At 36.2% G+C, this 13,560-nt stretch overlaps 1 protein-coding gene across 21 annotated transcripts in view; it reads left to right on the top strand.

The window, feature by feature from the left end:
* LOC128854744 (uncharacterized protein DDB_G0283357) overlaps positions 1-13,560 on the top strand; it is a 37,802-nt gene continuing 24,242 nt past the window's right edge. For 2 of the 21 annotated variants that reach the window (XM_054089101.1, XM_054089100.1), the window contains exons 1-2: positions 1-655; positions 826-2,113. In XM_054089101.1, the coding sequence (XP_053945076.1) occupies positions 2,014-2,113 (100 nt within the window). In that variant the 5' untranslated portion in view covers positions 1-655; positions 826-2,013. The remainder of the gene's footprint in view (positions 656-825; positions 2,114-13,560) is intronic. The other 19 variants (XM_054089093.1, XM_054089087.1, XM_054089086.1 and 16 more) reach the window with 19 other exon arrangements.

Raw genomic sequence — 13,560 nt, 5'->3', positions numbered from 1 at the left:
AGCAACGCAAACAGCAAATTGTTTCGCTTGGAATCGCGAGCAAAGAGGGTCGATCGTTCGCTGCGTACAACGTCGTCGCCTCGCTACGATTCATATACAAATCTAAATATGTTTTTTTAATTGAATACAACGAGCAAGTAGCAGCTGCAGCAAAATGCTATAACGGAACCGGGCAAAAGCGGGCAGTTTACGGTACAAATAGACAAGAAAACGACCAGAACGCTAACCAAATGAATTTTGTGTAAATTTACTTCGGATTTTGTGGAAAAATTATCTTATTAGCTGGTAATGTTGGTTGGTCGACAGTCAAGCTAGCAACGTTCCCAAATTGCATAACACCTATTGTGTATATGAAACAAGTATGTGCGTAAGTGTTAGTGAGTGTTTGTGAGATGGTATATTGTCGCAGCAGAGGTGGTGGAATTATAAAAGGCAGCAAAGCTCGCAAGTTGAGTTCAACAACGAGCAGGCCAAAAGCAAGCAGAGGGGAATCGCATTGAAAATTAGGGGAGAGGCAGGAGACCCAACAAATAAGTGAGAGGAAGGTCGATGTTGAAATCCGTCCACAAAATAAAAACAAAAAACACGAACGCAGAGGTGTACCATTACGGTCATTCTCGTACTATCTTGAAAAGTAGTAATACAATAGTATTAGGTAATTTCTCGAATAGGATTACATTTATATACGTCAGTTAGCATATGCTTCCTTTGCAATACTAAGCAGTCGAATTCAAGAGATACTATACAAATAATTTTATGTTATTTTTATCACGTCGAAAGAAAGGTAGTTTTTTAGCTAATTTGCCATTTGTTCTATTCTTCTAGTTATTAAAAGAAATCGAGAAGGGGACATTAAAAAGCCACAACCGCAGCTACGAAAACATGTAAACAATTCTATATAGTATATCTACAATAATTTGTCTTTGCCGATTCGTTTTTTATATAAACTAACCACCTAACCTATCCCTCACATCATTCATTAATATATCTATCGCATATTATCTCAGTGAGTCAATAGTTAGTCCCACCGGCATAAATGGCGAGTTATAGCTAAATACATAAATCAACACACTATATAGAGTAACAATAATATTAATTGGTACAAAAAACAATGCTACAATAAAAGCGCTAACAAGGCACAGTAGCTTTGAATTAGTAAGCAGGAAAAAAAGCAATAAAAACAGGCAGTTCCATAGGGCGGCAATGTAAAATAATAGCATAGCACCTTCAACAAGGCACAAGCATCAAATTGACGTCCAAAACAAAGCTAATTTGTACAACAAAAACAATTAAATAAACAACGCCGTCGAATTTATTCACCACCTTAGCATACCACATTACAGTTGACGTTGTTGCCATTGCAGCTACTACACTTTGCTGCTCAAGCAGAAAGTCACACAGGGTATAGTGCAGCGCTGCTCATCCAAAAGAATTGTTAACTGGAGAGCGGTATAGGATGCTTGCGCTTTTGGCAATAGTTCAGGATCCAACTTCGTAAATAGCCTTAAAGCAAATAAATAAATTAAATGAAGATTTCTGCAAAGCAGATACAGGATATACTCGTATAAAATTTAGTCAAATTAGATTTAACAACGTAACCCATCAGTATTGTATTAATCAACTCAGCGACCGTGGGAGTGAGAAAGATAGAAAGTGTTGTGACGCGAACTATTACTAGCAAGTGTGTGCGTGAGAGTGAACGAGATTGCGAGTGTGGTGAAGAACTGGACGACAGGAAAAAAGCGACGATATTGAACGAGTGAGCAGGTGCGTAGCATTCAGTCGTGCTTTTGCAGTATCAGCGTACTCGTTCGTATGTATGCATGAAGTGGTGTATTGTTGGCAGAGAACTGAAGTGGAGTGAGCCGAGTCGCGTGAGTGAGCGCTGTTCGCGGTTTGCCTGACTGCTTGTGTGCCTGTCGCTAAACAGAGTCAACCAACAACATCATCGGTCCGATAGTAGAGGAACACAGCGAAGCGACATTCATATTCATCGGTCGAATCGTTCGGGATATGGCCGTGTTCTTAATAAACATCTGTAAATTTAATGGCTGCGGCATCACATTTCCAAGTTTAGGCGATTTAATACAACACATTGAGGACACACATATCGGTGAGTTTTCGACTTTTGTGTTTTAAGAGATGCACTGTCAAGTGCATATGTATATGGTTAAGCCAGGCGACGGTGATTTTGCGGTCGCGTGATTATTAATTAAGTGAACGGTGCACGGAGAATAATTGCATATAGCGGAGAGTATTTGTTTACTTAATTAAGATTAAAATTGGTGTGTTGGTGTGGTGAATTTTAAATAGTTGCAATGTGGCGAAGCTAAAGCTAACGTCTGCTTTAACGTCACAGTCAGCTGCTGGCAAATGTTGCCGGTGCTAAATGGCATATTTACATATGTATATGTATATGCATATGAGTGCGTGTGTTTGGATGGTTTACGAAAAATCGATAGAGCAGCTATTTAGCTCGTGGTGAATTGTGCTTAAGTTACTTAATGATATATCTCCCCTCTAGTTTTTCGCGTGGGCAGAGTGCGATGGGTTATACATGTTTCATTCATACACTTTGCACAGTGGGTCAAAGTGGTATAACGATATTTTTGGCACAATTCCCATATGGATCTCATCAAAACGTTTGGGCAATGTTTGTCATTGATCGTATATGGATCTTGGAAGTCCCAGTAGTAGTAGTACTGTTGTAAGATTGATTTTAGAATACAACTGCTGGAGGAGATCGTAGATAAAAATATGACCTCATATACATTACTTTTGCATGAGTCAAAACAAATTATGTTAATTAAACTAATTTAATTGCTGATTTTGTTCATCACCTGAAGCTTCAAGTTTTAATCAATTGCTTGCAGACCAACATTGTAAGATGTCGAACATTAAAAATGTATTGCAATTGGTGTGAGACGGTCCCTCCTACACATGCACATAGGTCAAAACAAAAACAAGTGGTGAGATTGTTGCGAAAGGGGAATTTATTGACTAGATTTGATGTAGCGAGTAGCATTAGCCGTGTCTTGCTGTTCATTATTGATTTCTCCGCGACATATGCGTTGTTCTCAGAAATTTAAGGTAATAGTGTGCCAAACGCAGGATCGAAATATAATATAATAAAAAGTATGATAATGGGTAATAAGAAAACGTGTGCAAAAAACCACTACACATTTGTATGATTGTGGTTCCTATATATGAAAAAGAGCATACATAAATATCTACATACTAGAAGCTATCATTAGCAAATGTGTATTGTAACCGTAGCGCTTGAGAGAATCCGTAACATATCTCCACATTGGGATTCATCTCATTATCTAATCTCATTAAAGTTCTTTCAGGATGGGATGAGTCTAATAAAGCGAATTTATATGTATTTGGTTTTTGCTTTTTGTATACTGATTGTTAAAATTTCCATGAAAATGTATACAAATAAGCAAAACAACAACAAGGAGACAGAGCACTTGACAATTAAAACACAAACTTGAAAAATCAGCTGCTCTAGTGCCACCAACTTGAATGAAATTGCCATAAGTCTATTGCGCGTGCAAACTGATACCACAAAATGGGGGGAAAATGTTTGAAAAACAGAGTTGATAACTTCTGAATTTTAAAAGGCACTAAATTAAAAAAAAGAAAAACGCTCTACCACAATAAAAGCACTAAACCAAACCAGTTCTGAATTGGAACAGTGGATTATTGTAGTAGAATTCCTGTTTCTCAAATATGTAATGGAACAGTATGGAGAAATGTGAAATGAAATGTGATCAGAAAACATAATTAAATCTTTTGTGAACAAGACCAACATCCAAAAGCATAAATTATTTGCCAAAAACTTTATAAACAAAGATTTTTCATTCTCGGAAAATGTTTTATTTGCGGATGAAAGTAAATTTAATCATATGACTGGAGAAAAGCTAATAAGGAGCTTAAAAAGAAAATTTTGCTTTCGAGCATTGAGCACGATATAGGCTCAGTAATGGTATGTGGTGCAATATCTGCTGCTGGACTAGGTAATCTTCATATAATATCATCGAGGGTAATAGAGAGAAGGCGATACAAATTTGGAATAGAAAATTATTTTATTTTTTATCAAGATAATGATCCAAAGCACAGCGCCTACGTTTGTGCACTTTTTGTTACAATTGTCCACATGTTATTAAACCGCCACCACAATCACCTGATTTAAGTGTCATTGAGCACGTCTGGAAATATTTTGAGCGCATACTATTATAATAAAACAGATAAAAAAAAATAAAAGATGAATTTAGCAAAATTCGATGTTGTCACTCAAAAAAAAGTGCTCCCAACTAAATATTAACCCCATCACTAATTAAACTTGTCTATGAATTTTTCTTGTTCGGTAGCCGTAGCCGAATGGGCTGGTGCGCGACTACCATTCGGAATTCACAGAGAGAACGTTGGTTCGAATCTCGGTGAAACTCCAAAATTAAGAAAAAGATTTTTGTAATAGCGGCAAACCTCCGAGTGTATTTCTGCCATGAAAAAGCTCATAAAAATATCTGCCGTTCGGAGTCGGCTTGAAACTGTAGGTCCCTCCATTTGTGGAATAACATCAAGACGCACACCACAAATAGGAAGAGGAGCTCGGCCAAACACCCAAAAAGGGTGTACGCGCCAATTATATATATATATATTATAACTTTGACTCTGAACTGTTATGTTTTGTTGTAAAAATATTTATTCTTAATTAATGTACGTAAACGTTATTTATTTTATTTTATTTATTTATTTATTTATTTATTCTATTCTATTTATATATGTTGGGGCTGGGCAACTAAGGCCATATTGCCCCAAGGAAAGCTGATTTACACTTCATGAAGTAAGTTATGTACACTAAGAGCGTCTTTAAGGATTTTCATAGCACTTTCCTGGCTACAGTTTAGGGCTTTTGTTAGATTGATGTTTTGGTCTCCTGATACTGGACACTGTTTGAGTATATGTTCAACGCTGAGGATGGTTGAGCACCATGCGCATTCTAATGGCCTTGACTGTTGAAAGTAATGTTGGGATGAGAACTTTGTTACGCCAACTCTCATGCGAGCCATGATTATGCAATCTGTTCTGGATAAGTTTGGGTTGTATTTGGGTCGGTTGATGCCGGTGTTGTGTTTGTTCAAAAAGGATTCTGATAGAGACCATTTTTGATTTTCATTCTCTTGGACGTATTTTTTGTAATAATTTGTGATAATCGTTCTTAAACATGGAACTTCTGACATTAACGGCAACTTGCTGGCATTTTTGGCGGCATCATCGGCTAGCTCGTTTCCCTTTATCCCTGAGTGACCTGGTATCCATAACACTGCAATGTTTGCTTGGCCTGGCAGACCATTTGTAAGATATGTGAACTGCTCGCTGTTTTCATTAAGAAGAGATACAGCTACGCTGAGGTTGTCGGTGCATATTAGTGCACAATTATGTTTCGTTGCTGCATAGTGTGCTGCAAATCGTATGGCTGCCAGCTCCGCGTTGTGAATTCCAGTATTAGGTGGTAATAGTGATTCGTGAACGACATTGTATTCATCCTTAGAGTTTTGTTCGACTACTGCGTATGTTGCTGTTTCGTCGAGCAGGGAACCGTCTGTATATATGGTTATATCTGGAGCGTGCCTATTTTTGTATTCTAGAAATGCTTGTTGGTAGATGATTGCGTTGGTGTTGTTTTTTTTTTTTTTGTCTACTTAAGGAGATGTCAATCATTAATTTTGAATGTGCTGTGATCTGTTCTATGGGTTTGGCCGGTATTGGTATGTTTGTACTCCGCATTTTCGTTGCTATCAATCTAATGCTACACCAACTTCTGTTTATTTTTTCTTTGTTTTGATTTTTGTTTATTACGTTCCAGAATTCTGTATGCAGAGCATGTACGGGAGACGTTAGGGCCTTTGCCGCCATATTTATAGACCTGGTGTTCAGTAGCCAGTCGAAATCTTTAAAACATGTCTCTACTCTGGTGGCATCTAGCGGTGTTGATATTAGTAGCCCAGACGCTGTTCTGAAACAATTTATTTTGCTTTTATTTGCCTCGGATGTCCATCCGTATAGGGTCACGCAGTGCTGTACTGCTCCTTCAGCTAAAGATCTACATATTGCGAGTGCCGTATCTAATATATATGTGGGCCTTTTTTCTTCGTGCATATTATCTTCAGCACGTTGTGCACCTTGCTAAGTTTGTTAACTATATTTTTGACGTGGTCATTCCAAAGAGCATTTCTAGTGAAAGTGACACCTAAAATTCTCATATTGCTTTGTAATGTTATCGTGGTGTTTCTAATTGCAATATTATTTGCGTGGCAGCTTCTTTCCTGCATATGTGCAGGGCTTCTATCTTGTTAGCTGGAATCACTGCTCCTGTCATGTTTGCCCAGTTTTGTATCTTCCTGTCCAGATTATTCCAGTTTCGTTGTACTTCAGCTTCGGCTCCTGAGACTAATGCAAATATGTTGTCTGCGTATATCCCTATAAAGTTTACACCGAGTGTGTTATTAACCAACTTGGAAAGTGTGTTTGTGTATGCGCTGAAGAGGAATACTGAAAGAGGTGAACCTTGTGGGATGCCATTGTTGAGAGTAAAGGGGCGTGAGAAGTACCCGTCGACTTTGACGGTGATCCTTCTATGTGAAAGGAAGGATAGTATAAGCTTTAAAAGCATTTGGGGTACACCCCATATATTTAATTCTTTTATTACGTGTGTTGATATGACCCTGTCAAATGCCTTCTCGATATCTTCAGAAACTATAACATTGAGGTTCTGATTTCCCAAGCAGGTTTTCGTATTTGCTTCAAGTAGGTGACAAAGGGTATGTACTCCGTGTCCACCTTTGTATGCATGTTGCGATGCATGAATGTTGTGTCCATAAGCTTTCCAGAGCTTTTGCGTTATTATTTTGTCCAAAATTTTTGCTAGGACTGTTATTAAGGAAATAGGACGATAACCTTCCGTGGAGTTCTGATTTTTTTCAGCTTTTGGTATTGGTGTGAGTGTTGCATGCTACCAGTCGTGTGGATATGTTCCTGTTCTGAGGATTTCACTGTAAAGCTCGCATAAGCGGTTTTTGATTATGGTCGATGCGTTTTTGATCATGGAGTAAGTGATTTTATCCTTTCCGGGTGTCTTTCCTTTCACACGCTGGAGAGTGAGATTTAATTCGATCAATGTTACTTCGTTCATTATTCCATTAGTATTATTGTTGTCGCAAACATTGCTGAAGTTTATTTGTGTTTTTTCGTGGATTAGTTGAGGACTGAAATTATCGTTTGATGCTATTGAACTCCATAAATTAGCGAATTTCTCAGCTATTACCTCTGGGTGTGACAGTATGTCATTATTTTCAAAAATGGGAGGGAAGTCTAGTGTTTTAGATGATTTTATCTTTTTGACCTTGGCCCAAATTGTTTTTGTGTCAAGGGTAGGCTTAAGTGAGTTAACAAAACAAGTCCATGTTTCCTTTTTAGCCTGTTTGCATGCTCTTCTAACTTGAGCTGAGATCTTTTTGTAGTTTAGACTAGTTACTGGAGTTTTTTTCGCTTTAAATTTTTGCCATGCTTTGTTTTTTAGAATCACGAGCTTGCTTATTTCGGAGTTGAACCAACTTGGTGTTTCCTTTTGTTTGAGGGGTTGGTTAAGTGGCATAGATTCGTTGGAAGATTTCCGAATTATTTTTTTGATCTGTGCCGCTTCCTTATTCACGTTTCTAGTTTGTTCAAATTGATGGTGTAGGATGTCATTTTTCCGCTTGAACAGATCCCAGTTGGCTTTACGTTCCTGGAATCGCTTTTCAACTTTTTTGAGGTATTTTGGTCCGGTATTAGTTATGAATATAGGAAAGTGGTCTCCCGCGATTGATTGAGCTGGGCAGCTCCAGTTTAGCGTTGATGCGAGTTCAGCGTTTGCCATAGATACGTCGACTGAAGTGAGAGTGTTCCTTGTGTTTAAAAGTGTTGTCGATCCGTCATTCATAATGGTAAGATTTCGTCGATCTGCGAATTGTTCCCACAGTGCACCACTTCTTGAACAGTATTTCGAACCCCATAAGGTGTTTTGGGCGTTTAAGTCACCTCCTATGAGGTGGTGACCTGTGTTTATTTCGGGTATGTCGTCGAGAAGTTGTGTAGTTAATTGTCTGATGTAGAAGATTACTAGTAGAAGTCCTGTGATTGGATGTGTTGACTGTATTTTTTACCAAAATCGCTATACCGGATTTGGCATATGGTGATGTTTTGTTGTGATGATAGGTTTTGTAGTTTGGTAAGTGCAAAAAATTCAGATTTTTTTGTACAATGTGCGTTTCTTGTAAGAGTAGAACGTCTGGCTTATGTTTGTGTACGAGGTATTCGAGTGCAAATTTGTTATTTGAGTATCCTTGTATGTTCCACTGTAATATTGATAAGTTAGTACCAATATCCATTTGAGTCAAGGTTATGATTATTTTTGTTTTGTTTTTGGTTGAGTGTTTTGTATTTATTTAATTTATTGCTGTTGGTTTGAGTCTGGAAGTGTGTGTTTGTATGTTTTAGGTGTGATGATGGTTTTGAGGTCTGAAAATCTCTTATAAAGTTGAGAGCATGGAGACATTTCAATGTCACTACTCTCTGAAGGCGAAAATTCAATTTCATTGTGTTTTTTCAATTTCTTTTGTAGTAGTAGATGATGATGGCGTGATGTTTTGAGTTTGTGTATTTGGTTTCGTTGTTATTGGTGTTGTAGTAGAAGTAGATGCATTCTTTTGATTTTGTACAGTTTCGCTTGATAGTTCTTCGTTGCTTATTTTGGTTGTATTTGATGTTGTTGGCGTAGTTTGGTTGTTGTTTTTGTTTAGACTTTTTATATTTTTTGTAGTTGTGATATTGTTTTTGACTATTTGTGCTATTGTTGGTTTTTGAAACGGTGCTATTTCGTAGGCTGATGGGTTTGTATTGAATAATTTCCATGCTGGTCTTACTGTGCACCTGTTTTCAATTTTTATTTTATTTATTGCTTTGCGTTTGAGAAAGCTTGGACATGCGGGATCGCTGGAGGCGTGCCTGTCATTGTTACAGTTCACACAGAATTTTTTCTGGCAAGTTTCATGTGGTGGTGGTTCTGCGCATTCTTTGCATAGTTCTACGCCTTTGCACCATTTTTTCGTGTGCCCTAGCTTTTGACACATTTAGCATCTCAAGGGATTTGGAATGTGTTCCTGCATGCGAACTCTTTCCCAACCTAGCATGAGTGTGTCAGGTCTGCGTATTAGATCGAAAGTTATCACTGCGGCGCCGGTTGGAACTAGTTTGTCCTCGACTTTCTTCATAATCTTCTTCACCTCGACGACTTTTTGTTTAGCCAAACCTTCCACCAATTCCTTGAATGGTATTGAGTGTTTTGTGCGATGTGATTTTGACGGGGATTACTCCGATGTGGGTGGCTTTCATGAATTTTTCAGCCGCTTTTAGGTTATTTGTTTTGATGAGTAGATCTCCTGACTTAAGTTCTGATACGTGAGTGTATTCAGTGCTTATGTGCTTTAATCCTCTTTCAGTTTGGAGCACATTGTATTTGGAGAGTGAACGTATGCCGTCTTCCACAATTGGGCCCGTTGCCGTTGCCACAAGATAACGGGGAATGTGGTCGTCGGATTGTTTATGTTCTGGTAGGTACATAAAGTTCGTCTCAGTTTTTTTTAGTCGTTTTCCTGGGGGGTTATCCGGATCGAGGTCTCGGAACCGGTTTCTGTTGGGGTGGTCAACCCCACTCATTTTGAATTTAGTTCAGTACAGAATACGTGTGTAATTTTTATTTCGTATGGAAAAAAAAGAAACAACGGTTTTTCTCTACCACGAAAATATCACTATAACTTCTAGTTACTAACACACCGATTATGATACTCGTTCTTAACGCGGCGACTGCCCGAATAAGACTGTAAACGTTATTTATGTTTTTTGTTTACAGATAATTAATGTACAATAAATATACTTCTTGAGATAAATATTTTGGTTAATAGAATTTTCGTTGGTTAACTTAGTATCAATGTTGAACTGTATGATTTCATTGTTCTATTATTGCTTTGAGCCACTGCATATTCAAATACCGCCGGTCATATCTTCACTGCTGTGCCATTTTTGAATAGTTTTTTTTACTAAATAAAAAATAAAATGGAAATCTTTATTTCGACTCTTGCGCTCCATTGTATATTGCAGCTATCTAGTTCTCAAGTGTCAAATATGATTGACTACGACGCCATTTGCAAAAATTATAAATCTTCCGATAGGGTGATTAATTTACCCATTGAATATTTTATGTGTTGATTTTGTTAATTTTTTTTTCTATTTATTTGATACTTTCTTTTTATATGACATTTGCATTAGATCTGGTGAAAGACCTTATAATAAAAATGGCAAACTTAAAAACAAAAAATCAGGGCTGATGAATTGAGAGAACGGTCCTATTTTGCTTTATATGCCACTGACATTTTTACATTCATACTCATTGAAAATTCTATACTGTAAAGTTTCATACTGCAGTATGTAGTATTGGAAAGATTTTTTCAAATTACCTTTTTTGTCATTAAATAAAACTGCTATATTTTTATGTGTAGGATATATTTTTTCAGTAGGAAGATTGTATGTCTTTGCAATTAAAGATATGGGCGCAACTGAGCTATGTACGAAAAAGTATATTTTCAAAATGCCCTTGATTTGTTATGTATGTATGTAAAACTCCCTTTTAGAAAATTTCTTATTGAAAATTACCACGAAAGGGTTTGGCATTACTGTGGAAGAAAGTTATTCCGTTGAAAAGTTTATATAAACATTTGAATATTTTTAAAAAATATATTATTACAAATATTTTAGTATCGAACTCAATGCTTCTGGGAGGTAGACTGCCAGCGCACTGATGAACTTTCATTAAAAATAAATTTCGGATGAGCTGAAAACATTACGAATGCGCCGTGGTAACAGAGTAATTTGCGAATTACTTAGAGAGCGAATATTTCGAGGCGTGGGAATATAACATAACAATTTTTTTGCAGCAGCCTTGTGCATTTTCTTTACCAACAATCAACACGATTTTGAGCCACTTGAAACTTTCACTTTACTTTACTACAATTCAATAAGCTATAAAACTGTATATTCGGGTTTTATCTACAGACTCTGAGTAATAAGTTTGAAATTTTGATGAAAATTTGGCGGATTTTCATAAATTTTATATAATTTTGTAATATAAACTATTTTTATAAAAAAAAAACTATTAAAATTAAAAAATAAAAAGAAATTTCCCTTTTACGCTGACAGTATATACATATATCTATATTGAATATATAGTAATTTATTAATAATTATATTTCGTGTAAATAAATAAATATAATTTATGGAAGTGTTGAAGCTCTCTGGTTATTCTTCTGACAACATATTTGTCGGCATACATATAATGAGGTGACTTTTTTTTCGAGAAAAGAAAACATTATTAGTGTGCGCGTGTCAGTTCTTGCGGACAGTGTGAACAAACAGCGGCTTTATGTATTAAGCGCTTAAAATTTTAATTTTTGTTTATTTTTACTGTTGCACATAGATTTTGAAAATAAATATTCTCATCTATTATTTGTTCTAATAATTATATTGCCGAATTTATTCTTAAAATTAATAATAGAAATTACAAAACGGTTACCAGAAAAGAGTCTGTTACAGCGTATTATTGGAGAGGTGAGAGAATACTACTGAATACAAATTCAGAAGAGGCACCAGAAGCACAAAATAAAGATCGCAGAAAAATGAGTAGAGAAGACTGCTACCGTGACTTACTGAACATGCTCTATGCTTGGAATTGTAACAAACCTTTTGCAGGAAATTTGTGTTGAAGAAATTTTCAATGATGATGTTGAAGAATCAAATAATATATGACAAAATAACAGAAATAAAGTACAAATATTTGATTATAATAATAAATTGTTAAAAATTTTAATTTAGAGAGGAAGAAAATTTGTATTTATGTTTTTTTAAGAGCTCGGGAGCTTAAAATGATAATACAAAAGAGAAATATTGTTGGAATGAATTTTTTTTATTATAATCTGTTAATAGTCCATTCGATCAGTCCAATTTTGGACTCCTTTTTCCAATAAGTCTGACCATATATCATCAATGGTGGCTTGAATATTGCAATTAATCGATTGTTAAGCGCGTTGTATGGCAACATGTATTGTCTTGTGGGAACCAAATGTCGTCGGTGTTTAGCTGATTAATTTTTGAAAAAACAAAAAAAAAAAAAAAAAAAACAAATCAGTCAGGATGGCTTGATAGCGATTATTTATTTATTTACAATCGAATTTTTTTTTTCTCAAAGAAAATTTCCATAATTTGGAAGTTTTTTTCTAGTGTTAAACGTTCATGATGATTTGCCATAACTTACTGAATAGTTGATTTAACAGCTGTTAACTGTCTAAGTATAAATTTTATGATATATTTACACCTCTATTGCGAATGGTGACTGGCAGTAGAATATACTCTTGTGGATTGAGCTTATACGAGTATTTTATTTTGGTATTGCGTATCATGATCCACAAATATTTGCACTATTAGGAATTGCACAAGCAGCGTAAGTTCTTGTTGTTGTAGTTGCACAAACTATCCCCATACATATACGGGAAATACGACTAAAGTGAAAATGCTTGGCCGGATATAAATCCGGATCGTGTCGGTTACGTAGAACCGACAGTCCTAAAAATACATATTACTTTTTCCCCAAAATTTCAAATCAAATTACTTGGGGAATTGTAGAAATATGAGCGACAAATAACTATTCACAGTTGATAACTGAATGACAACTCTACACTTACAATACAATCGATAGTCGATAATCACTTAACAGTTGTTTATCGATTATTAGTCGACATATGCAATAGGGGTGTTAGATTCAGCATGGCTCAAAATTTGTGTTATAACTGTTTTTTTGTTTATGCATTTTTTCTTTAATTGAAAATTGTTGATAAAATGTCTATGTCCAAAGCAACTTAAGCTCTAATTTTGTGCAAACGATTAACGGGAAAATCCTGGGATTATGTACCAATGATAATTAGGCCGTAACATCTGGAGTGGTTGCGTGGAGAGCTAGGGCTAGGGCTTCAGCATAACACATGTGTCTGCATCACAAGGGCGATGTGCACCTTCCCAACCCAGCTCTATCTTAGGTTTACTTAGAGAACTGGGCTTGGATGAGTAGAGGACACAAAAAACCTTTCGATCGAAGTGCAAACCCCCAATTATTATATTCTATAGCGAAAGCTTTGAAGATCAAATTTTTGAAGTGAAACTTCTTAGGCGTCGATGGAGGAGCGAGAATGGAGAGTAAAATTTCAAGGACATGCAACGTTTTGGGAATTTTGGTTCCGCGAGAGAGAAAAAAGATATAACGTAGAGGAAAAGGAGAAAGTGAGCCCTATATTTATCTTAGACACACTTTAGGGTATTTTTCCTGAGTTTTTCCTTGCGGTTGCTATTTTCTAGTGAGAAATAATAGTGCCTACTTTTTAGCGTTTGTTTGTTGGTGCAAACTTGTAG

This window comes from Anastrepha ludens, chromosome 2 (assembly GCF_028408465.1).
Source record: "Anastrepha ludens isolate Willacy chromosome 2, idAnaLude1.1, whole genome shotgun sequence".
Taxonomy (NCBI): Eukaryota; Metazoa; Arthropoda; class Insecta; order Diptera; family Tephritidae; genus Anastrepha; species Anastrepha ludens.
This window is presented reverse-complemented; position numbering and strand designations above follow the sequence as displayed.